At 54.0% G+C, this 25,256-nt stretch overlaps 2 protein-coding genes and 2 non-coding genes across 4 annotated transcripts in view; 2 read left to right on the top strand and 2 right to left on the bottom strand.

The window, feature by feature from the left end:
* The first annotated feature begins 251 nt into the window (after positions 1 to 251).
* Positions 252 to 323, top strand: TRNAH-GUG (transfer RNA histidin (anticodon GUG)). The gene has a single exon. It is a non-coding gene; the product is annotated as a tRNA-His (tRNA).
* Positions 324 to 1,361: 1,038 nt separating this feature from the next.
* Positions 1,362 to 1,433, bottom strand: TRNAH-GUG (transfer RNA histidin (anticodon GUG)). Its single transcript has one exon. It is a non-coding gene; the product is annotated as a tRNA-His (tRNA).
* Positions 1,434 to 3,975: 2,542 nt separating this feature from the next.
* On the top strand, positions 3,976 to 12,324 carry LOC110483902 (sodium/nucleoside cotransporter 1). Its single transcript, XM_021554135.2, has 17 exons — positions 3,976 to 4,050; positions 4,160 to 4,257; positions 4,606 to 4,697; positions 5,088 to 5,277; positions 5,598 to 5,739; positions 6,479 to 6,592; positions 6,957 to 7,034; positions 7,376 to 7,456; positions 7,797 to 7,877; positions 8,017 to 8,142; positions 9,328 to 9,458; positions 9,665 to 9,833; positions 10,025 to 10,222; positions 10,710 to 10,791; positions 11,271 to 11,369; positions 11,784 to 11,895; positions 11,998 to 12,324. The coding sequence occupies exons 1-17, from the start codon at positions 3,982 to 3,984 to the stop codon at positions 12,119 to 12,121; spliced, it is 1,986 nt and encodes a 661-aa protein (XP_021409810.2). The 5' UTR covers positions 3,976 to 3,981; the 3' UTR covers positions 12,122 to 12,324.
* A 1,409-nt stretch (positions 12,325 to 13,733) lies between these two features.
* ALPK3 (alpha kinase 3) overlaps positions 13,734 to 25,256 on the bottom strand; it is a 30,956-nt gene continuing 19,433 nt past the window's right edge. Inside the window, exons 4-14 of the mRNA XM_021554154.3 lie at positions 24,970 to 25,087; positions 22,940 to 23,960; positions 18,279 to 20,109; positions 17,267 to 17,414; positions 16,156 to 16,283; positions 15,852 to 15,887; positions 15,462 to 15,736; positions 15,047 to 15,135; positions 14,592 to 14,809; positions 14,347 to 14,395; positions 13,734 to 14,182 (exon numbers count right to left, since the gene is read on the bottom strand). Of these exons, the coding sequence (XP_021409829.2) occupies positions 13,861 to 14,182; positions 14,347 to 14,395; positions 14,592 to 14,809; positions 15,047 to 15,135; positions 15,462 to 15,736; positions 15,852 to 15,887; positions 16,156 to 16,283; positions 17,267 to 17,414; positions 18,279 to 20,109; positions 22,940 to 23,960; positions 24,970 to 25,087 (4,235 nt within the window). The 3' untranslated portion in view covers positions 13,734 to 13,860. The remainder of the gene's footprint in view (positions 14,183 to 14,346; positions 14,396 to 14,591; positions 14,810 to 15,046; positions 15,136 to 15,461; positions 15,737 to 15,851; positions 15,888 to 16,155; positions 16,284 to 17,266; positions 17,415 to 18,278; positions 20,110 to 22,939; positions 23,961 to 24,969; positions 25,088 to 25,256) is intronic.

Genomic DNA, 25,256 nt, shown 5'->3' with positions numbered 1-25,256 from the left:
GTGACACTCACGGCACACCCACAGCCGGCCCCACGTGTGACACTCACAATTCACCCGCAGCCGGCCACCGTGTGACACTCACAATTCACCCGCAGCCGGCCACCGTGTGACACTCGCAATTCACCGAGGGCCGGTCCCGCGTGTTGTGACACTCACAATTCACCTGGGGCCGGTCCCGCCCCGCCGCACGTCAGCGCCCACAGCGCCAAGAGGCGCCGCGCGGCGCCGCCCGCCCAGAGCCCCGGTAGCGCGCCGTGATCGTATAGTGGTTAGTACTCTGCGTTGTGGCCGCAGCAACCTCGGTTCGAATCCGAGTCACGGCATCGCCCGGCGGTACCACGGCACACGGGCTCCGCTTTTTGCCCCTTCTCTCTTGTTATTTTGAATGTAATGATATTCTTTTTAATTTATTTTAATTTTTTATTTAGTTTATTTATTTTCATTTAATTCTATTTCATTTTATCTGTGTAATGTAACAATTTTCATTTTAGTTTTTAATTTTTTCTTCTATTTTTATACTTAATAATATTTTCTTTAATTTTCTTTATTCTATTATATTTTTAATTTTGATTTATTTATTTACCTTTATGTCATTAACTGTTATTTTTCCTAGTTTTTCCTATTATACTTTATTTTAATATTTAATTTTAATACTGTTTTATAATATATTTTAATATATAGTTTAATATTTGAAAATATATGTTTTATATATATATTTAATATATTATATAATATTTTAATATACTATTTAAAATTTAATTATGTAGTTATTTTATTATATTTACTTTTATTTTACTTACTCTATTGGTATAATTTTATTATATATTTAATATATTTTTATTTTAACTTAATTTTTAAATTCCATTTTTCTTTCAATTTTACTTACTTTGTACCCCATCCTCTCCTCTCCTCTCCTCTCCTCTCCTCTCCTCTCCTCTCCTCTCCTCTCCTCTCCTCTCCTCTCCTCTCCTCTCCTCTCCTCTCCTCTCCTCTCCTCTCCTCTCCTCTCCTCTCCTCTCCTCTCCTCTCCTCTCCTCTCCTCTCCTCTCCTCTCCTCTCCTCTCCTCTCTCTCCTATTTAATTTTATTATTTTATTTATTACCTCTACTCTTATGTTATTTTTTTCATCTTATGTTATTTTCTTCTTTTCTGTCCCTCCGCTCCTTCTCTCCCCATGCCCGCAGACTCCCCGCACCAGGCGAGCCCAGCTCGGCCTACCCCTTCAGCCCCGCCGGCCACCGATAGAAAAAAAAGAAAGAAAAATGAAATATTGGCGCGACGTGCCAAAAAACCAGAGCGTGCGGTGGGTGAGGGGAAAACGGCAAAAAGGGGAGCCCGTGTGCCGTGGTACCGCCGGGCGATGCCGTGACTCGGATTCGAACCGAGGTTGCTGCGGCCACAACGCAGAGTACTAACCACTATACGATCACGGCGCGCTACCGGGGCTCTGGGCGGGCGGCGCCGCGCGGCGCCTCTTGGCGCTGTGGGCGCTGACGTGCGGCGGGGCGGGACCGGCCCCGGGTGAATCGCGAGTGTCGCAACACGCGGGGCTGGCTGTGGGAGTGCTGCGAGTGTCACACGCGGGGTTGGGGGACCTCGCCCAGGCGCGGCGAGGGAGCTGGACCAGCGTCGCAGCCGCAGCTTTCACGGTTTCCTCCTTTGTCACCCACCGAGCGTCCTGCGCCATCGCCCCTCCCCAGCCTGGGCAGCTTTGGGGGGTTGGCCGAACGCGCGGGGAACAGGCGCGGGGCTGGCACGGAGCGCTTTGTTTACGGGCAGCGTCTGGCACGTGGTGCCCTGGGCGCCCCGTGGTATCATAAATCACCAGTGTTTGAAGCGATTCCTGCCAACCCCGATTTGGCACCCTCGGAGCCACATCACCGCTCCCTGTGCAAACAAAGAGCGGGAGGTACCAGTAGAGCGCACAAACCTGGGCATACGGTTCCATCATCCCACTTGAAAAGGTGGTTTTGGACACATAGTGCAAGGGGACGTGTTTGTTGGCTTCCACCCCGTCCTTCTCGGGGACCAGGGGACATGACTTCATGTCACTGACGCTTTGGAGGCCACGTGTGTCCCACTCTGTTTTTCTTTGGGAAGCATTTCCCGGGATCGGGGTAAAAGTTTGATTTCTACTTTCAGTATCTCACCTCAAGGCTCGCTTTGCCAAGGGGGAAAGTCCTGCGGCTGACCTTTCTTTGGATGATGGCACGGCGCGCCGCCGGGCTCCCCTGCACGCCCTTCCCGGCAGCCGGGTGTGAGCCCCGGGAGGAGCCAGGCCGGCCCCGGCGCCGCAGCGCCCAGCCCAGCTCTTTGGACCGAGCTGTTAATGGGTAACCGGGACACGGGACCGGGAGCTGCGGGGCCGGCAGGGCTGGCGGTGAGTGCCGGGGGACGGCGGGTGCCAGGGCGGGGGAGCCGTGAGGACAGGGAGGGCACGAGGCCGCGGGGCTGTGAGGACGCGGGGGATGAGGCCGCGGGGCTGTGAGAGCGTGGGCGCAGGGACACGGGGCAGAGGGTCCCGCGGCCACGCTGCTGCGGGGGACACAGGGGACAGGAGCGCTCGGGGCCGCTGGGGGCTCCTCCGCTCCCTGCCTCGGCATCTGCCCGGCCATATGGTCCCGCTCCGGGGGGCACGGCAGCCAATGGCGCTGCACTGAAACCGAGATTTTGGGGCTGGCAGGGTGGGGGACAAGGAGGTGGCATCAGCCCTGGGAGGCACTCAGCCTGAGATGGGGGCACAGCCAGGAACGTGAGGTGGTCCTGGAACTCCGTGAGGTCCTGGAGGGGCCACTGAGACCAGATGGGTTCTGGGGAGTGTTCTTGAAGTGGTGGTGGACTTGGGGAGGAGGGGGTCATTCTGATTCCTGCAGGGTCCTGGAGAGAAATCCCTGAGCACCAGGAGCACCAGCGATGTTGGGAGGCCCTGGAGGGGGGTGTCAGCTCCTGGGTTCCCACCATGGCCCTGGGTCCTGCCCTGCTGCTGAGGAGCCATGAACCCAGGGACATATGGGGCCAGGATACCCCAGTGCTTCCCCATAGTGGCTCTGCTGGCCTGTGGAGCCCTGGCCACACCACCTTCAGCTGCCATGAGGTCCCACGATGAGGGGGATGTTTTCCAAAACTCCTTACCTTCACCTATTGCATTTGGAGTTCTTTCCCTTCAGTGGACACTGCGGAAAACTGGTGACGACCCTGTAATCTCTTTCTCTGCACAGACCTCTACAATTCTCCTCAAAGCAAAGACAATATCTTACTGCCTCTGTCCTCACACAGAAGTGCTTCTGCAGTTGATCACAGCCTTGCCTTCAACTCTCTGCCCTCATCCTTCTCCAGGTAGGGGAACCAGGAGACTGCCCAAATGGGATGCTCCAAGGGTTCCTGCCCTGGCATAACACCGGTTCTTCTGGGTTTGCTGGACCAGTTCTCCCAGTATGATTCTCTTTTAGGACCAGTCCCTATGCAAACTATGAGTCATTCCTACCCCTTGTTTCTTCACTAATTATCAGCTAATTATCAGCATGAAAGGATCTTCTTCCTCATCTTACTTGGTTGTACCAAGACCTTTTGAGGATGAAGGATACTTTTTGAAAAATCCCTCTTGCAAAGGGGCTCACAAAGGCTGTTGGACACTGTCACCAACTTGCAGGAGGAATACCAGCACTCCCTGCTGCATACAGTCCTCTCCTATAATTCCTTGGAAGCACAGCAAAGACATCTCTAGAGTTACATGAGAACAAGGAATTCAGCACAGCAGCACCATGGCCTGAGGACCCCATAGGATGGTCCCTCAATGTGCTGGGGCAGGACCTGCTCTGAATACTGACTGCAAGGGGCATTCTCCTCTCAGAGACCCAAAACTAAAATGCAGAGTGGGACATTTGAGCTTCCCAGAGGTGATCCCGTTTTGCTCTCCCCAGCCAGCATCGGACCCTCCCAGTGCAGTTGCCCATATACACTGAAGCGAAGGAGCTTCTGGAGATGGAAGGAAACCAGATAACCCTCGATAGCTTTGACAAGGGCACAGATAACCCAGTTTTCATCTTCAAGGTAAGTTCCCTTCCCTTCCCTTCCCTTCCCTTCCCTTCCCTTCCCTTCCCTTCCCTTCCCTTCCCTTCCCACTGGAGTACAGGGTGCTCCAGCTAATGATGTTTTCCAGGGGGAGAACAGCAGACACTTTGAGGAATATGGTGGTCCACGCAGTGAGAGCCAAAAGAAGAGAAGAAAAGGGAAAGGGAGATTCTCCTCCTGCTGCAGGTGGGATAATCTTCACAGATGTGTGAGCTCTGCCAGAGACACACCTGATTTGGGAGCAGAGTAGGGTGGTATTGAGGTGGGGACAGTGATGGCTCTGTGTGGCCTTGTAGGGTGCCACTGGCAGGTCTCTGTCCCCACAGCAGGTGATGGTTTCTTACCAGCGTGCTGGGGTTTCTCACCGTGTCCCACCTGTACCACCTCCTGCTGCTGGAAGTGCCCAGCAGGAGCCATGCTCATGGCCTGGCTCTGGGGGTTTGGCTGCAGTTGGGGTGGTTTGGCTTGGCTTGGGCTGATCTTCCATGCCCATCTTCTGCATCTCTCATGTCTCTGGCATGTGACTCTCCCCAGGAAAGCCCTGCAGCCGGCATCCAAGGCAAAGCATTTCTGCAAGGCTCATGCCAAGGTGTTGAGAAGAGTTTTCCTGGGGCTCCTTGGAGTAGGTGAGGACTTGCTGTCACTGAGACTCCACACCCCCACCCCTTTGGCTGGCTGTGCCTCCAGACTCCACTGGTTGAACGCTGTCAAGTGTGTGGAGGTTGTTTCCACTCCCAGCAGCCTCACTGCCCCCTCCTCACCGCACCATTGCTGCCCAGTTCTGTCTTCACCTCACTGTCCCCCTGCCCTTTCTCTGCCTGCCTAAAGTGTTTAATGTGCCCCTTCTGCTCCCTGCTCGGGTGGTGCTCTTAAGATCTCCTCACACAAAGATGGGATCTTCAAGGGTGACCAGAGAAGGACATTGGGAGGAAATGAACCTCATGGTTGGCCCCAGTGAGTTATGAACCTGTGATCCTACAGCCCTGATGTTTCTGACTCCCAATGTGCCTCTCCAGCCTACCTGTGCTACTTCATTGCGGCCTGTTACCTCAACTTCCAGCGAGCCCTTGCCTTGGTGGTCATAACTGCTGTGGTTGTCTTCTACATCTGCTGGGAGGTCTTCCAGAAGCACTGTGGGGCAAAGGTTCTGCTGCTCCTTCGCCCTGTTGGGAGGTGCTTCCAAAAGTCCTGGCTGTGGCTGAAATGGTGAGTCAAGAGAAGGAAGGGCCAGATCCTTCCCAGCACCTGGGTTCCCTCCCATGGCTCTGCATGTGCCATGCTGGCACCTCACAGATGGGGAGCCTGGCCCAGCCTGGGGACCACTTAAAAGCCATTGCAGAAATGTCTTGCTGCTCTGCCTCAGTAGTGTGATGGCTGTTCACACCCCTCGCCTGTGCCCGAGCCCCAGGTTTCTTCAGATACATGGACCTTACAGTGGCAATTCCATCACAATCGGCTCCTGCCCTTCCTCAGCTTCTCTCCTATGGGGACATCATCTTGCTGACAGTCTGGGGTTTCTTCTGCAGGCTCCTGTGGGTGGCCCTCCTGGCAGGCCTGATTGTGTGGCTGGTTTTGGACACCGGCAGAAACCCAGAGCAGCTCATCTCATTAGGTGGCTTCTGCTTTTTGGTGCTGTTCCTGTTTGCCTGCTCCAAGCACCATGGTGCGGTACGTGATCCAGGTGTGACTTGACCATTAGTGCCCCCGCAGGAGGTGGCCACCCAGCACTGGAGAACAGGCGCTTCATTCCTCCTGGCATCCCCTTCTCTGGAGGAAGCAGAAGGCCAGCAGAGCTGGGCAGAGCTGGGTGCAGCCAGGGGAGCTGGACTGGTTGGGTGGATAGACCCCAAAGCCACCTCACTGCTCTTTTTCCCATTGCCCTCCTTCCTGCTTCCCAACCCAGGGCTCCCCTGCATTGCCTCTGTCATTGTTTTCTGCCATGTCCCTCACAGTGGGTCAGACCCAGAAACCCAGCACCAGACCCACACCTGGGCTTCAGGTGCCTTGGGAGCTTTGGTCAGAAGTGATTGGAGTCCTGGTGGCTTCCAGCCCAAACTGCTGCAATGCTTTGGGCAGTCCCTCCATCCTGCTCCTCCAAAGGGTTATCGAACAGTTTCAGTCTAGCAGGTCTGTGCTACCAATCATCATCAGGTCTTTGTGCTCGTATCCCAGGTCAGCCTGGCAAGTTATGTTCCAGCCAGTTCCAGAGTCTCACCAACTCATTTCTGGCCCTGTCACCAACCCACGTTTGTCGGTTTCTGTGACACTTTATTGGTCTCCCCATGATCTTCACCCCGGGGCACTGTGTGGTGTTTGTCATGTGCTGCTGTTGCAGCAGCTGGAAACCAGAGGAGGAAGCCTGTAGGCCTTGAAAACATTTCAGCTCCTGTTCTGCTTTTGTCCCCAGGTGTCCTGGAGAGCCGTTTTCTGGGGTCTTGGTTTGGAGTTCTTACTTGGACTCTTTGTCCTCCGAACGACTCCCGGCAGCCAAGCTTTCCAGTGGCTGGGAGACCAGGTCCAGGTACTGCATCTACTCATCCCATCCTGTGCTTGTACCCTGAGATTTACAGGAAAAGCAGAGTGTGGCACGGGGAGGGGACATGGCAGGGATTGCATGTTTGGGACTGGAGGGAAGCCAACTCTTCCCTGGTTTTCTTCAGCAGCTCAGAGCCCTCGGTGTGCTCTCCCTTCCAGGCTGTAGCAGAGCCCTGTGGCTTTGGGACAGCCCACCAGTATCCCCACCTTAGGTCTCAGAGGGTCATTCTCTGGTGTGCAGTGAAGCGAGCTGTGGGACTGGAGGCACAGCACCTCACTAGGCAGAACGAGATATCAGGGAAGGACCTGATGGAGATCTCTCTCCTACTGTGTAACTCCTTCCCTTGCAGTACTTTCTGAGCTACACCAAAGCAGGCTCCAGCTTCGTCTTTGGGAACACACTCATTGAAGAAGTCTTTGCCTTCCAGGTCAGACAAGGAATGGGGCATGGGGAGGTTTTCTTCTGGTCTGCTTCTTTGCTGGGTCCTGGAGAGCAAAGCTAAATGCAGCCAGATCTGCTGTGGTAGAGCTCAGCCATCTCAGAGATGGATCTCCCTCAGCTGTGTACCCAGCTGTGGACTTCCTCCGTGCCATGGAGGATTTGCACTGGTCCCTGTCCCTCCTGCCAGCCTGCCAAGTGCTGTGGCACCCCAGTGCCAGTGGCAGTGCCAGTGTGGGCTGGCTGTGCAGTACATCACACCCAGCCTGGTGCCCATGGGTGCTGGGATGTGTGGCTCAGCTCTCCTTTAACCCTGTGCCTTGCCTGCAGGCCCTGCCCATCATTGTTTTCCTCAGCTGTGTGATGTCCATCCTCTACTACCTCGGTGTCATGCAGTGGGTTATTCTCAAGGTAGGGCCTCACTCCTTGATCTGGGATGGCAGTGGAAAGAAGAAGAACCTGTTGGGTTCTCTGTCTACTGCTGTCAGCTGAAAGATGTCCCAGGAAAATTGTCATGGTACTAATTTGGGGCGATTTGTCCTGCTTAAAAGGATAGACACAACTCCTGTCTTTCTAACATGTCCTTCTCAAAAGGCCAAAAAAACTGAACCCTAGAGCTGATGTTTCCACTTGGTCTGGGGGTGCTTCTCAGGATCACCTCCATGCAGGGGCCAAACACTGCCTGGCTTTATGGGTATGGTGGCAGGGTCCCTGGAGCCTCTGTCAACACAGTGGCTTTGTCTTTCCCCAGATTTCCTGGCTGCTTCAAATCTCATTGGGCACCACTGCCACTGAGACTCTCAGTGTGGCAGGCAACATTTTTGTGGGACAGGTAAGGTCCTGGGCAGCAGATCCAGCTCCTCAGTGCTTGTAGCTGAGCCTGCCCTGGAGAAAGGGTCTTCTCCCTCCCTGTGAGACCTGTGGCCCTGTATGGCCCCATCCCAAGGACAGCAGGGTTTTCTCTTCCACAGACCGAAGCCCCGCTGCTCATCCGCCCATACCTCACAGACATGACCATGTCAGAAATCCATGCTGTGATGACTGGTGGCTTTTCCACCATTGCAGGCAGCGTGATGGGTGCCTACATATCCTTTGGGGTGAGTGCACGAGCAGCTGATCCACATGCTCCCTGCTACAGGGTACTGACGTGTAAGAACTGCCCTGGACCTGGGGATGAGGGAAGACCCCCAGCAGGTGCCTCATGGTCCCCTTCCATAAGCAGGATGAGAGCAGAGTGTCCAGACTCCCCTTGTCCCAAAGACACCTCATCCAGCCCCACCTTTCCTGGCCTGGCCAGAACCCTAGAGCCCTGCCAGGTAGAAAGCAGTGCTATGGGACCCTTACTGTGTGTCCCTGCACAGCGACCAGAGTAAATCCCACAGAATCGTGGGATAATGTAGCCTGGAAAGACCCTCTGGTGGGGGGTCTCTGATCCACCCTCCTGCTAACTGAGGTTATGGCAATTGAGGGGATGCCCAGGACCTTGTCCAGGTTGGTGGTGAACATCCTATGGATGGATTTCTCCCCCAACCTCTGGTTTCCCGCACAGGTGCCTCAGACACAAGAAAATTTTTCCTTGTATTCAACTGAAACTGTGCTTGTGATTCTCACTTTTTCACTGGCTATCACTGAGCAATGTCCCCCCTTCAACCCCCTTTTAAACAGAAACAGCAATACCCACCCCCTTCCTCTTCTCTGAAGGGAAGAATCCCTGCTCTTCCAGCATTGCCTGGGCACTTCTGGCACCAAGCCCCCAGGGATGTCCTCTCCAGTTCATCAGTGCTCTGAACAAACCTTTCCCTTAACCTGATGCCTGAGCTCCTGCCATTTAAACATTAATTAATCTCCTTAAATGGGGAACCAAAGGTGGAAGGTCAGAGAAATGAGATGTTGCCAGGGGAGGGGTGAGGCTGGGAGCTTGGCCCTTCATCAGCAGGTAGAAGGTAACAGTGTTATTCAACCTATTGCTCTGATACCAATAAAAAGGGAAAAGGAAGAGACAAGAACCATTATGATTAAGTCAAACAGCGGGAGAGATTAACATCGTCAAGGCTACAATCTCTGCAGCTCCAGCAATCACCTACATGCAGGCGAGCTGCCCCGTGTGCATGGCTGCTTAGATGGGAAAACAGCCAATTTTCCCACCTTCAGCAAGTGGAGAGCCCTGAATTGCTCTGAGCGTCACCGGCTGATGCCAGCCACGTGCTGGGATGCCTGGGGTGGCAGGTCGTGGGGCGCAGCCTTGCACAGAGGTGCCTATGCCTCTGCTCTGCACGTTGCAGATTGATGCAGCGTCACTGATTGCAGCTTCTGTGATGGCTGCGCCCTGTGCCCTCGCCATGGCCAAACTTGTCTACCCTGAAGTGGAGGAGTCCAAGTTCAAGGGCAAAGCAAGCGTCCGCCTCTCCTGTGGGTGAGTCTGAGGAGAGGGGCGGTGGAGTGGGCTGCACATGTCCCTACTGCAGGGAAGCCGTGGTGGCACTTCGGGGCACAAGTGGACGCTTGCGGGTGGCCCAAGGCTGGGAGAGCCTGTTGTGTGCACACATCCATGGAGTGAGCGCTACCCTGGTGTGGGGGATGCCTGGCCAGATGAGTACATTGGGGTCTTTTTCCATGCAGGGAAGAGCAGAACATCCTGGAAGCTGCTAGCAATGGGGCTGCCACCTCTGTGGGGCTCGTGGCCAACATCGCAGCCAACCTCATCGCCTTCTTGGCTGTGCTGGAGTTCATAAACGCTGCCCTCCGCTGGTTCGGGGAGATGGTAGACATTGAGGGTCTTACCTTCCAGGTATCCCAAGAGCAGGCCCACGGTTTGAGCTGACAGATCCTGCGTCCCCCACCCATCCCCACCTTTGCCCGCTGCCTCAGTGGGCTGCTGAGACCCTTGCTGGGCTCTTGGCAAATGCCAGCAGTGGATGTCCAGTCTGGCGGCTGCGCAGGTCAGCTCTGACTCGTTCCCTTCTGGGATGCTTTTCCCAGGTGATCTGCTCCTATGTCCTCATGCCTGTGGCCTTTCTCATGGGGGCAGACTGGGCAGACTCACCGTTGGTGGCTGAGCTCCTGGGGATCAAGATCTTCCTGAATGAGTTTGTGGCGTACCAGCAGCTGGCCGTATACAAGAAGAACCGCCTGATGGGCCTGGAGGAGTGGGACGGGAACCGCAAGCAGTGGATATCTGTGAGGGGCACCTGCCACCCTGCCAGGCACAGGGCAGGGGTAGAGCCAGCTGGAATGGGGCACAGGACTCGGCTCGGCAGGCGGGTGGTGGGCAGGCAGAGGATCATAGAACCATTTAGTTTGGAAAAGTCCTCTAAGACCATTGAACCAGAATTGTGGTGCTGGGAGTGGGAGAGAACCTATGTCCAGTTAGACTTGGGTGTTTGCTCACAGCTGGGTGTGGGAGGAAGGAGTCAGTGAAGCCCTTTTCCATTTATCCTGCTCCTTGCTGGATAGAACATGGTGCTACAGGGTCCCTTGTCCCCCCAGCCCAGCCTCTTCCAGGGAGAGCCTTCATCCTTGCTCCCAAAAGTAGCTGACAGAGAAGGGGTTGGGGTGGGGGACTTCTGTCATGTCTGTCTGGGAGCTCCCATGTGGTGCTCAGCTCCGGGTGCTCTGGGGCTGCTCCTGGGCAGACGTGACTATCCCCTGCTGCTGTGCCCTCCAGGAGAGAGCTGAGAGCATCACCACCTTTGCCCTCTGTGGATTCGCCAACCTCGGCACCATTGGCATCACTCTGGGAGGCATGTGTGAGTGTTACTGATGTCCTGAGTGCCTGGGCACTCAGGGAGTGGGGTCCTGGGTCAGGGAGCAAGAGCTCAGCTGAAGCAGGAGGAATTTGCTGTCCTCAAGCCTCCATGTTGTCTCTACCAGATAAAAACCATTTACATGAGGTGACCGGAATGATTTTGCACTGCACCCATGGGCAAGAGCGCATCAAGCCTGGGTGTCACCCAGCCACAGGGGAAAGAGCAGAGAGACTCCTGTGCTGGGAGTGCTCTGGGCTCTGGTGGATCACCCATGGGTGCAGGGTGGGCACAGTGCTCTGCCAAGACTGGCAGACAGCACACTGGGTGCTGGCTGGGATCACCACATCCTCCAGACAGCAGGGCACTATGTGGCAGAGCCAGCTCAGGACTGAGGAGGCATTCATGATGTTCCTATCTGTCGCCCCCACAGAGCTGGAGCAAGGATCTGACTCACCCCACTGTCTGTTTTGCCCCCACAGCTTCCATGGTGCCCGAGCGCAAGGGTGACTTTGCCACTGTGGTGCTGCGCTCCCTGCTCACTGGCATGTGTGTCTCCATGCTCAATGCCTGCCTGGCAGGTAGGTCTCTGCCCACTGGCAGCAGGGCCAGAGAGATCCAGGGAGGGACAGGCACAGGGCTGAAGACCCCCATAAATGCAGCATTCAGGGATGGAGGTGGCTGGCCTGTCTCCCCTGCTCTCCCCTCACGGCTCTGCCAAGGGCAGCCCAAGCCCAACAGCTCTCCTGGAGCCCCTCATCTTCCTCTGGGCTGGAACATTTAATGGACAACTTCTGCAGTATGGCAAGGAGCCCCCTGAAGTCTTGGGGTGTGAGGTGGGACCTGCACAGTCCCAGGTACAGGATTTGCAATCAAGTATAGTCAGGGTGTGGGACTTGTGAGCAGGCGTGGGTACAGGACTCAAAGTTTGCTTGGGGTATGGAATTTGGATCCATGGTCCCTCTTAAGTCCCAACAGAAGACCTTGTTCCCCAGGTCTCCTCTATGTGCCAACAGAGGTGGGTGACTGCGCAATGTTCTTCAACACCACCAACTTCAGCTCGACCAGCTACACTATGTATACCTGCTGTAAGCAGCTCTTTGCCAGGTGGGTGTGGGAGCCATCTGGAGGGCCTCAGAGCCATCTGGTCCTGCCCAAGGACAGGGGCTGGCGCAACAGCTTGTCCTGACCCTGTGTCTCTTCTTCCAGCTCGGTGCTCCAGAATGGGACTCTGTCCTTCACGGGATCCTGGGCTGAGCAGGCAGAGAGTGTGCTGTGGCTCAAGGAGTGCTGCGTGTACTACAACCACACGTCCTGTGCAGGGAAAGTCTAGACCTGGGGGAACACCAGGGCCTACAAGGCCTATCCCCAGAAGTAGGAAAAACTCCAACAGAAACCTGAGCATCTGGTCTCTGCTCCAGTGCTGACAGACAGCTATATGCACCTTGCAACCTTCACCCTTACGTGCTGGCCCTGTGGACACAAGGGAGCAGCTCCCAAATAAATTATGGCAACTCTTGTGTGCTTGCCCTCAGACCCCTTCTGGTCCCTGACTATGGCTGTTCCGCACAGTACAAGGTCCTTTGCTGGGGCTGCACCCCATGCCCACTGCAGACCTCGCAAACTGAACCCCTGTCTGCTGCCAGCCTTAGTCTCTGGCCCCAGCCCCCCTCTTCCCCCCCACAGGACATGGCTGTGGTAAAGCCAGTGCTTGAAGATGTTTCCTTCCCCCAAACACAAAGCCAACACATCCCACTGTACTTGGGTGCACCTCTCCTAGAGGGACCACAGTGCCAGGGAACAGGCCAGTCCTTCTCGCTTTATTGCACTTGAGAGCACCCAGTCCCAGCACAGCCACCGTTATGTACATTGGTATTTTACAGTCACCAAACGACAAAGGACCAGGAGCCCAGAGCATGCCACGCTCCCAGCCCGGCCCCTTCCCTCCACAGGCTGCACTGAGCCACTGCCTGGGACCCCACCCTGCAGGGTGGTGTCACTGGCACCCAGCACCCTCCTGCAACAGCCTGAGGAAGGGGATGCTCTGCAGGGTGATGGAGCAGACAGCTCTTGTGCCTGTCCATCACTGCCTCGAGCCAGGGGTAGCAGGATTTGGAGTGGCCACTGCCAGCTGTCACTGGAGTCCGGCATGTGCCAAGCAGGGGCAATGCTGAGCACAGACTGTGCTGTAGAGCTAGGGCACACAGGGTCTGTGTATGGCAGCGGGGCAAGGAGGAGTGAGTCCTGGGGCTAGACACTCCCACGTACCAAGGCAGAGCCTGATATGGAGGAGAATCACCCCTCTGCCCTGCTCCCTGGTATCCCATGTGAGGTAGAGCATCCTTACCATAGCACCAGCCACCATCCAGAGCAGCATGGCCACCCCCAGCAGCCACCCAGCAACGGGGTGGGAGACTTCCCTGGGAAGCAGGGGAGGGCAGGATGCAAAATCCCATCCCTATGCAGCTGCTGGTGCAAACACCCTGTCCTGGAACCAGCCAACACCCCAGGGCCCCACACCATAGCAGAGGAGCCCTGCAGCAACTGCTGGAACCTTCTGCAGGAAAAAGACTGTGCCAGGGCACAGGGGACTGCCTGGGCACTGGTGGAGTTCTCATCCTTGACAGCACTGGCAAGGCTTGGCCCAGTCACTTTATGGGGACGCAGAGAGGGACATGAGGTGCTGGGAACCAGGAGGGTGTCCAGGACTCCCAGTTTGCTGGGGAGCCAGGCAAGGACAGGGTGCCTGCAAAGCCCGAGGGAGAAGCTCTGCCCGTCCCTTAAGGAAGGCATATGGAAAGTTGAGAGAGGAAAGCGAGTCCGAGCGTGGAGAGGCACACGGCCCCACGGGCTCCAGCAGCAGCTCCTGTCGAGAGGCGCTGGGGAGGCGGCCTGCGGCTCGCAGCCCCGCCCAGCCACTCACAATTAGCACACACCACACAATGCAAGCGCTGCGGGCCGGGCGGGACCCCCAAGGAGAAGGCCACTGCCAGGGTCTCCCCTTCCCACACTGGTCACATGCTGGGCCCAGGCTGGGGGCCAGAGCAGGAATCTCAGCTGCAGCAGCTCTGACTACTGCGGGCAGCCAGCTCTGTTGCTCTCTCCTGACCTGGGTTTGCAGGCTGTTCGGACCTCCCCTGTTTCTGCAGCTCTCCGGGAGCTCTTGGGGCTCACAGAAGCCTTGCGGGTGCCCTGAGGACTTGTCAGCACCTTCTTCTGGAGCTGGGGGCTGGACTGAGCAGACTTCCTGCCCAGGCAGGGACTCCTGGAGCCCTTGGGCTTGGCTGGCTCCAGCATCTTCAGGCCCAGGATGCTGCAGTAGTGATTGCACCTGTGAGCAGCCGGGAACTGCTCCAGCAGGGAGGGGAAGCAGCTCTCCTTCAGCCCCTGGTACCTGTGAACACAACTATCCTCAGCTCCTGCTTTGCATCAGATGTCCCACCAGAGCAGGGAGGCAGGATGGAGCCTGACCACGGTTACCACCATGGCTCTTGCCAGGTAAATGGCAGAGCTGAGGACCGCCAGGGCCACCATGCTCCAGAGCTGGAATTCACTCACCCTTTCAGGTTGGTAGCAATCCGCACGTTGGTCAACTTCCAGCCCACTCCTGTAATTTAAGAGGACAACCAGTCTGTGTCCAGAGAAGGGCAGCCACCAGTACCAAGGGCAGGTTATTGCCCTGGGTACAGGATTCCATGGCATGGGGAAGGTGAGAGGAAGGAGGGCAAGCCTGGGGCTTTTCTTTCCTTCCCAGACTGGAGGGTGGTGATGGCTCATGGGCACCACACAGGAGATCCCCTTACCTTCCATGTCAGTCACAAGGATGTTTCCGTTTGTCCACTGGTAAACCCAGTGCTGGAAGGTGCAGCATTTGAGCACAATCTCCGAGGTGCCCCGTGCCACCAAGCTGCCATCTCTCTCAGTGACACAGTACTGCTCGCAGGGCCCGCCAAGGTCCTCCTCCATTGTGGCATAAGGGATGTTGTTGGCCGGACGATAAATCAGGTAGAGAGGAATTATCCTGTGTGTGGGAGTTCACAGACAATGTCAGCATGGTGAGCTCTCCCTCCTCTGCAAGTGCAGATTCACACTACGGTCTGCAACCCTGGCTTTTGCCTTCCTCTCAGTATCCCTTCTATTTGTGGGACTAGAGTGCACTGCCTTTGGGATGCCCCAACACCCACAGGGAATCTTCCCACCATCCCCTGCAATGCTCTGCCAGGGCATCAAGCCAGTGGAGTTGCAGCACATCACTTACTCAGGCACTGCTCCAAAATCAGGGACTGCTCGTGCCTCAGCAGCAAAGATCTTGCAGTACTCACGGCTGGAGTTTTGGACTTTACATTCCTGGAAGTGCAAACAGAAGAGTCAAGAACCTGTCCCATCGTGCACCACTGCCTCCCTGGGACCACTGCCAATTGTTTCCCTGTCCTGGTGGTCAAAGGGTGATGGGAAAGTCCTGAGCAGTTCTTCGTTGCTCAGATGGAAGAGCTGAAGCCAAGAATGGCAAGGATTTGTCCAGCCCCCCTAGCTAGACCACCTCAGAGCATTTCAAAAGTGGAAGGAAATAGCAAAAGTGGGCACAGAGCTGAGGACTGTCCAGGGACCAATGCACACACAGGTGGGGACGGTGGTGGGGAGAAAGGTGGATGGTGGCCCACAAGGATGCCCACCTGGATGGTGATATCATAGTTCTTCTCAATAAGGCTGTTCTCATTCTTGGTCCCAAAGACGATGAAATTGTGCACTTTGATGACACAGGTGTGGCCAGACTCGAAGACAGGCTCCAGGCCGTAGATGGCTCTGGCACGGCAGGCTTTGCGCAGGAAACCAGCGCCCACTTCCACGTCCTCGCTCACCACGCGCCCGAAGAGCTTATCCCCCCAATAGCCTGCATCAGCCAAACCCTTGGCAAACACCATGGGTGTCATCTCGATCTCCTCTCCAACTGGTGGGAGGAAGAGCTGGTGAGGGGGGGACAACACGGGCACGTCCTGCTTCTGCCCCAGAGCTGCCTGCCCCACTCAGCAAGGGGCAGTCACAGCTCATCACGTGGTCCTTACCTTCAATCTCTTCCCGCAGGATAAATCCTGACAACACTAGAGGAGACAGAAAGCAAAGAGGTGTCAAGGTCTTGCCATGATCCCATCCTGGCAGGATCCCACCTTGCCCCATGCACTGTACAACTAGGGATGGCAGGTAGGACGGTGGGAATCAATTGGCACACAAAGGCACCTCACAGAGGTGGTTTTACAGAATGTGCCAAGGCTTCCCCACTGCAGCCTGGCACCAAGCCTTCTCTGCAGTTGGCCACACCACCCCATGGCACTCCCAGGAAGCTGTGAGAGGCTGCTGAGGGCTACTTACCTTCTGGGCTGAGCAGGAAATCTGTGGAGTCGGTGCCATACTCATTGCTGATCACACACCGATAGACTCCGCAGTCCTTCTGGGATGCCTGCACAACAGCCAGAGCTGCCTGTCCCTCATCACCAGCACTGGAAAAAAACGGAGCATGGCCACATCCCCATGTGGTGGAGAGGATCTCACAGGAGCCCTGTGATAGGCACTGTGGGTGGGCAACATACTGCCCTTGGAGGGATGGAAGAAGGCTACAAATAAAGCCATACCAAGGGCAGCCCAGATGCTCCCTGAGAATGTCACAGCACCAGGAGTTCTGCCCTGTGGTTTGTACTAACAGAGATGCTTATCCTCCAGACAAACCCTGCAAAATCTAGCTGGGATTGGGCTACAGACTGACAAAGGTACTTGTCCCTGGATGAGGCTGGGTCAGGGCTTCACAGAGAGAAGAGGTGAGACTCTCATCCTGAGACCCACTGGCTGAGCAGGCTCTGCTCTCGTTTGCTGGAAGGCAATAGGCACTCCTGCCCATCCCCTCCCAAGTCAAATATCTGTACCAGGAGACAATTTCTGCCCCAGAATCACCTAACTTACTGTCTACTCATTATAAAGGGAGCTCAGGGGACACTAACGGCATCAGGCAAATCCTAACTGATGTGGATGTTCCTACACAAATCCTCTGGGCTTGAGAACAAATTGCTCTTCATAGTAGACCCAAAGGATACAACCAGCTATCCAGCTGTCTGAATATTTTCCCCAGCAGTGGCTGCAGGGAAGACCCTCGCAGCATTGCTAGGAGACTGCCACCCTCATATGGATCCTTTGGGGTCCCAGTTTTGCAGTTCACATCCAGCTCTTGATTTCTGTGATGGGTATAACACCTTTTCTGCCCTCCCCAGGATCTGGGTACCCAAAGCAGAGGGAGCATCAATAAAATAAATTTGTCAGCAGCTCCCCATCTGGGCAATCCTTCCCTCCGTGGGCACTGATATGATGAAGTTCACAATGTACAGTGCCATGCCCTGAGCTTCCCATGCTGCCTTAGCAAGAGGAGCAGCTTCACCCCAGTCAAGGCAAGGAGCAGGATGTGACAGGTGACAATGTGGAACTGACTGGTTACCTCCTTTGGGCTTCAGCTACAGGGATCTCGTCCTTGTACCACGTCAGCTTGGAATCACTCAATATATTGAAGAACTGGCACCAAAGTTTCAGGTTTCCTGATGCATCAGAAAATTGTTCTGCCCTGATCTTACGGACCACCTGTGGAGCTGAGAGTGCAAAAATATGGGTGGTGAGACACAGAGTGCTGGCCACAGCTCTGGGACAGGCCAGCCTATGCCCACGCTGCTGCTCAGGGCTTTGGGTATCACGTGTATGTCAACACGTGTAACGTTGCCTTCCCAGGGAAGATCAACAGAGCTCCACTGGGATAAAGACATGGGATACAAGTGGTACAAATTTGTTCAAGAGTGCAGCACTGCAATACCCAGTGAGGCTTGGGCAGAGGAAAGGTAGAAAACCACTATGGAATACTGGGGTAAAACATTCATCTACTGAAGTAGGGATTTATCATGGTTACCCTCACTTTGCAGAAGTGCTGATTCCTGTGAGAGTATCACCTGGTTCCTTCAACCCCAGCATAATGCCTTTTTTAATTCAATGCCACGAGGAATCAAATTAGCATTGACCACAGGCATGGAAGAGGAGTGTGCGCCCTGTGATGCCCACTGAATCATGGAATCACAGTTTGGGTTTGAAGGGACTTTAAAGAACCACCTTGTTCCAACACTCTTGCCATGAGAAGGGACACTTTCCACTCGACCAGGTAGCTCAGGATCCCCAACCAGCATCTGGCCTGATGAGGCTCAGAAGACCAAAACCAAAGGGATTCTATGATCCCTGGGGCTGGGGAAGACCAGGCTGCAGAGACAGCCAGTGTCAGAACTGCTCCCTCTTGCATTCCTCCCTGCACTGGGGTAGTAGTCTTGGGGGAGACTTTTGGCTTTCACACCAAAGGCTGATGCTGGAAACCCTACAAATGTGCAAAACACATGTGGCCTCAACTGACTATAACTGGCTGCCTTTGAAAGCAACAAGGGAATGAGCTTCATGGGGATTCTCTCTTCCCTCACCTTTAAATGGGTTATTTGTACTCTGGGACTCTGCTGGCTGTGCTTCTGGCTTAGCATCTCCAGGAACCTCTTCCTCACCACTGGTGCTACCTGCAGGCTCCTCATACAGCTTAGGAACCTCCAACGTGGCCATCTTTCTCATGAGGGTTGGAGAGCACTGCTCTGAGGGAGAGGATGGAACTGAGGCAGGAGAATGCAACAGGGATGCATTCTTCCTGGATTGCCGTGGTGAAACAGTTGGACTTCTTGTGTGCCCCAGGCTCTCTGGGGTCGCCTCCTCTTCCACCCCCACCTGTTTGGGTTTTGGCAGGTATATTTTGCGCCGGGCCCCTAAAGCGAGCTCTTCTGGTGTGGCACAAGGTAGCACTGCCAGAGGGTCAGCATGGCTCTCTTCAGAGCTCACTGGAGGCAAATCAGAAAGATGAGGAGTCACTCCTGCTGGGGGCATGCTGCCCACCACGATGGAGGGTACTGAGAGTGGGGGCGGCCCCTCAGCCTCAGGAGCCCCCCAGGCGCGTCTCCTTGGTGGCACAGGCCTGCAAGCCAGCATCTCCTTGCTGGTAAGAAACTCCTCATTAATCATTCCTGTGATCCGTCTGGATGTCCTGGGGGTCAGAGGCAAGTTCTCTGCTGTCTGGAAGAGCTGGTTGTTTTGTACTTTTTCCAAAACTTTCCTTGAGGTGCGAGGGCTAAGGCCAGCAATGCCTATCTCCGGGATTGTGCCTTCCCCTGCATTCGGCTGCTCCTTGTCCCCAGAGTCAGTGTCCTCCTTACTGCTATCTGACATTTTTAGAAGTAGCAGCAGGTAGTTCTTTAAGGAGGAAACCAGGTTTTTGTGCTGCGTTTTCTCCTCCACAGACATCTCCTGAGATCTCTCGGAGCCGGGCAGAACCAGCGGTACCTGTGGCTGAACCTCAGAGACTCCTTCCCAAGTCCCTGAAGATGCTGCTGGTTCCTGGCATGGAGCTGTAGCTGTCAGGAGTCCTCCCTCCTTCCCTTGAGGTCCCATGGGCACTGGCTTAGCATTTTCCTCCTCTAAAGTGATGGCTGAAAACATCTTTTGTGGGGCAGATCCATCTGTCCTTGTGATTTCTGTTTGTCCACTCACAGGAGGCAGCAGCTGGGCTCCAGATGGGACCTCTCCTGCAGTGGCCTCCATCCCTGGACTTCTATTAGATGCCAGCAGTGCCTCCTGAGCCACTGATGGTCTCAGTGCAGGAGCAGGAAGTGGCTCCTCCTTGGCAAGAGGAACTGAAGCAGGAGGTGCCATTTCATTTTGGGTGTTCTGATGGCCCAAAGGTGTCCCTCCTGCCTCCCTGTGCACAGCCCCAAGACATGGCTCTGCTGCATCACTCCCTCCTGTCCTCACACCAGGATGGCTCCCAGCCAACTCTGCTCTTGCTGCTTTGCTCTTTCCATCCTTGACTGTCTGTTGTGGGATTTGCTCAAGAGGAGTGTTTTCTCCAGGTTCTGGAGGAGTCAAATTTTTTAGCAATGACTCTTCCCCATCTTGGCTTTTGTTCTCTTGATTTAACAGTCCTTCCTGAGTCTCTCTGTCCACAAGAGCATGGGAATGTCTTTCTGCCTGCTTCCTGGGGGGTGGGTGCTCCTTGCCAGACTGTACATGGTCTGAAGAATGTGCTGGTGGCTTTGGTGAGTCCTGAGGCCTAAACCGAGGATTTGTCCTTTTCACAGCCCCCCTGGTTTCCTGGCAAACAGGCACCTCTTTCCTGACCTCCTCTGGCTTATTGGCTTGCTGACTGGTCTCTTTGGTTGGACTGGACACTGGGTGCTTTAGGTCACCAGGAGACTGTCCAAATCTTGCTGCAACCTAATTAAAAAAAAAAAAAAAGAAAGAAAAAAAAAGAAGGAAATTAGCATCATGTTACTGCCTGGGTCTGTGGGCCACTTGTATCATATGGCACTGCCCAACTTCTTGAATCATGGGAATTACCCTGATACCAGTGTTACTCTGTCATCCAGGGTCTTCTGGTTTCACCATCATCCCACAGGAGTGGGTCCCACCTGTCAGGCTGTACAAAATATTTCTTCTTTTAATCAGTTTCAGCCCTTCTGCCTTTCAACACCCTTGTTGTGCACAGAGGCAAGAGATCTGCCTTTCTAAATCATTCAGTGGCTTTTAATCCAATCTCCTCTGACTCAGCGCCTTCCCAAACAGCAAAACTTTCCCATTTTTACATTTCTGACACCTTGCATAATTCCCTCCATGTTCCTGAAGACTGAGTGCTCCCCTATCTCCACTGTGAGACGGGGCAGCCGGCCTGTCACACTCCCTCAGGATGAGGCTGCCCAAATGATTTATAGCGAAACCGTACACCCTGACGTTATCAGCACTATTCAACCATTCTGCTTCTCTGACGTTTGGGAAGCTCAAATGTTTCCGACCGCAGCTGCACCCAGCAGACATGTCAGCAAGCTGCTGCTGCCATGGCCAAGCTTTATCCTGAGGAGAACTGCTGCAATCCTCCAGCCAAGGAGCACGGTCTATTTTTGTAGGGGTGGCAGCAACACTGTGGTGCACGCTCTGCCCGGCTGATGCCCTGTGAGCATCACCAGGACGATGGCACAGGGACAGGGCACAGGGACAATGGCACACAACAGGTTCTCCTTCCATCCTGCAGGATCTGCTGCTAAGGATTTTCTCCTGAGGTCCCTGACTTGATTATTAAGTCCTCCAAAATGAATGCCATGGGAAAGGAGGGCTGTGGCACTCTATTTTGTGCTGCTTTTGCTTCATCTGGTAGCTTGGGGAAAAGAGGAAAGGTAGCACCATTCTCAGCAAACCCTTTCCCAAGCAAATAAACAGAATGGTTTGTGTTGGATGGGACCTTAAAGCCCATCTCATTCCAATCCCTGCTGTGAGCAGGGACACCTTCCACTACACCAGAATGCTCCAAGACCCATCCAACCTGGCCTGGAACACTTCCAAGGATGGGGCATCCACAGCTGCTCTGGGCAATCGGTGCCAGGGCCTCACAACCCTCTCAGTCAAGAATTTCTTCTCCATATCCCATCTGACCCTGCCCTCTGACAGTGGAAAGCTATTCCTCCTGTTCCTGTTACTGCATGCCCTTTTTTGAAGTCCTTCTCTAATTGTTAGGGCAAAACATGAGTATTGAAGGGCTGGGGTGGGGAAAGGATAATTAGAGGCCATTCCTACCCCTAAAATTCAAGAGCTATAAAGTAACCCCTGTCCTAGGGGGTGAAAATATCCTGAAACATGCCTGGAATCCATCTTAAAGGCTTTCAACCAGCTTATTTGCTCTCAAAAAAGCTCGAGGACTTTCCTCAGCAGCAGCAACAAGCTGAAGCATTCAAATTCAAATCAGAAGCATTCCCTATTGTCTCCTCAAAGGCACACCAGCTGACAAGTCACAGGTTTCTCACTGTGAGTGAGGCTTTTAAAGAGAAAAAAACTTTGATGCATGTTAAAGGATCAGGGATGACAGCCCAAGCCAGCATTCTTCCATCATTTTTGAGAGTAAGAGGTGTTAAAATGAGCAGAGAGGAGATAAACAAATAGCTTTGCCGTGGGCTGGCCCGCACAGCAATTATTTCTGCAGCAGTATGTGATACTGGTGGATCAGGTTGAATACGAGTTTACAGCACTGTGAAGCAGCAAGGCTAGAAAGCAGGTGTGTACTGCATAACACAGCAAGTTCTTACCAGCAAAGCTGCACCAACTAATGGCTAACGAAATTTAAGAGAGGAAAATGGATTTTTTTTTTCCACTGGAATACCCATCAGTCCTTTATACATTGTGATTTTTTCCACATTCTGAAATATGTGCATTACTACCAAGTGAGGGGTGCTGCACCCAGAGCCTTGTCTTTGCTGCAAGTGTGCACCTACCACAGCCCAAACTCCAAATCCTGACATCACCTGCAAACTGGACTCAGAGAACCCTTTATGACAGAAGGGGTCGTTAAAGAAAAATGGGGGGAAAATAGTCCAGTAGCTTCCAGTCTAATATTTTCATGGCAAATACTTCAGGTTACATGACAAAAATAGCAGCTGACTAAGAGATGCTCTGAGGGTCAGAAGCAGGTGCTGTGCCCTAGTGCTTCATCACCACCACAATGAGTCTCCCAACAGAGTTTTTCCAACAGGGACAGGTGAAAAAAATAGTCCAGACCTACTGTATACACGTTGCACTGTAAACAAACCTCGAGGCCCTGAAGCTGCAGCTCACTTGGTACCTCATCTGCATGGGGGGCTCCTTAACTAAAGCTCCCTTGTTAAACTGAACAGATGCCATCACAAGGCACCCACTCCTAGCTATAAATACCCATTCAGTGCTCCCTGCCGACCTGATCTGAAAACATTCCGCATGAGGTCAGCCTGCTGATTAAACCGGAGAGCCCCGGGCCACCGAGACCAGCTGCTCGAATGGCCCCGACTTACATCTCTCACCACCTCAGCTGACATTTGCTTGGAGATGGGGTGGAAGCTCTGCTGTCTGGACTCATAAAATCCAAAAAGCCCTTCTGGGTGCTTTCACCAGTGGAGACCTGCGGAGCCTCGGCAGCAGATCCCGTGGTGTACACGCAGCCTCCCAGGCCCAGTGCCACAATACAAATGCGCAGCACAGATATTTTCTTGTTGCCACCCCTGCGCTGGCTGTTGTCTTCCCTAGTTACCTCTTTGCTTCCCTCCAACTTCTGTTCTTGCTGCTGGCCTCTCTGGCCCTCGGACACCACAGGTCCTGCCTCCAACACCTCAGAGGCCAGTGGAGCATCCTCTGTCTGTCTGCTGGCTGTCACAGGCTGCAGGGCAGCCTCACTCCCGGTCTCCTCCTTGGCTCCCATTTCCTCCTTCCCTGCCGCTGGCTTCACTTGCTTATCAAAATACATGTCCTTTAAAGAAAAGTACATGTCATCATTAGGTTTAATGTCCTGTTTCACAGCTTTCCCAGGCTCTTTGAGTTTTGGACTGGTTTCCACTTCTTGATCATTTGCTGCTCGCAAACGTGCATTCCTCCGTAAGGGGACAGGAGGAGCAAACCTGGGATTTGCAGATGGATTGGCCCTGTCTCTCCCACTTTCTTCTCTCTTAGAAGCTTCCTGTCTTGGTGCTGAAGGAGCCTCTACCTTCTTTTTCTTTTTAGCTGCAGAGTCTTTTGCCCCTGGCTTGGTTGCCAAGTCTTCCACTGTCTCATAGATGTACGTGAGAAAGTTGTTCGCGTTCTCCTCCCCACTTTCCAAAGTGGCGTCTCCATTGGTGGTCACCTCTGCCTTCAGAGGTGCCACCAGTTTGTTTGGGAAGCCTGGCACCGCACTGAGTGGCTGCTCCTTTGTCTCAGCAATATCCTTGTGTAACCTGGACTGTGCATCCGCCACATGCACTTTTGCTGCATCTTCCTTCTCCCACGAAGAGTCCCCTGACCGGAGATTCTGATCTCTAGCCAGCCTCCGCTTCCTCTGGAGCCGTTCCGGGCTCATTCCTTGCAACTTCTCCACCTCCACATTTTCTTTTCCTCGTTTCTTGCCTTGTTCTATTTCTTGCATCTTTTCTTCAGCCTTTCTCTTGATTTTGTCAAACCACTTCTGATGGATTTTGAACTCCGTCATGGTTCCCACTTCCAGCACACCGGAGCAGGATACGATGCCTTTGTTATTTCTAGCTGAGGCCTGGTAAATGCCTGCATCCTCTTCTCGGCACCTGGAAATCAAAAGCTGTGTGTGAGACCTACCCATCCTCCTCAGGATGCCCACTGGACGCACAGGCATGCATGTTCTCCTACTTCTTGCTCCACAGAGTCTAGAAGATGTAGCCCATGAGGTGCCCACAGGACATCTGGAGGCCTTGAGCTGGCCTCCCTCCCTGGCTCTGCCTGCTCTCCAGACAAGCATATTTGATGATAAATTTGTTCTAGCTCCACCCTGAGTGGGAACTCTGGTATGAGGGCTGTGATGGAGGAGGAACAGGCAGCACCAGGCTTCCCAACTGTTCTTGGTCAGAGTCCTCTGCAGGATCTTTTCCTCTCAGCTCTACACAGCCCCCACAAGACATTCCTGTTCTTCCTCTATCCTACTGTATTACCAAAGTCTTCCCACCCCATGTCACAGGCACCAGCACAAGCACCTGCCTGCATCCCTGTTGTCACCCCTTGAGGACACCTGACCCACAGAGATCCTTGCTCCTGGAAGAGGTGATCCAGCCTTTGATGGACACCTGGAGCACAGCTAGGAGAGCAGAAAAGCTGAAGCTAGAAGCACAAGGATGGCAGAACTATCAGCAACACTGGTATTTTGCATTTTCACACCTGTCTGACATCCCAAACCCAGGACTCAAGGTCTATGTGTGCCTGGCTCTCCAGAAACCTGATTCCCCGGACCATCATCTTGGAGGCAGATAGTGCTTCCCCTTGCTCACCTCTGCCATCCCTAATGCTCAGCACTGGAAGGCCCCAGACAGAGGAGAGGGACTTCTTCCCTTCCTCTTGCTTCCAGCATGGCAGCTATCCCTGGATGCAGTAATGGATTTCATATTGGTGTGACTGGGGAGCCACAGCTGGAGGGGAAGGGCCAGCTGTGAATTCACAGTGGGGAGCAGAAGGGGCCAGCCAAGTGGTGAGGGGGATATCACTGTTGACAGCTTATCCAGCCACTGAGAACACACTCAGAGCTCCCATCAGCAAACCCAGCCACTCTCCAGCTCCTTTACTCACTTGTAGAGCTGCAGGGTGTGTCGGTTTCCATGACGGAATATCTCATACTTGGGTAAGCCACAATAGCGATCCATCTCCTCATCATCCTTGTACCACGTCACCTCTGGCTGTGGATACCCTGGGGAGGACATGGAAGGTACATCAGAGAGTGAAACATTCCACACAGAGGTACAGACAGCATGGTATCAGCAGCAGCACACCAGGACAGATGCTATTCTGGGCTCACCACATTCCTAAATGGCACAACAGAAACAGTGGAAACTTAATGGGCTTATCTCAGACTTTTA

This window comes from Lonchura striata, chromosome 11 (genome assembly GCF_046129695.1).
Source record: "Lonchura striata isolate bLonStr1 chromosome 11, bLonStr1.mat, whole genome shotgun sequence".
Lineage (NCBI taxonomy): Eukaryota > Metazoa > Chordata > Aves > Passeriformes > Estrildidae > Lonchura > Lonchura striata.
The sequence above is the reverse complement of the archived record's forward strand: the minus strand, read 5'-3'. Positions and strand labels throughout refer to the sequence as shown.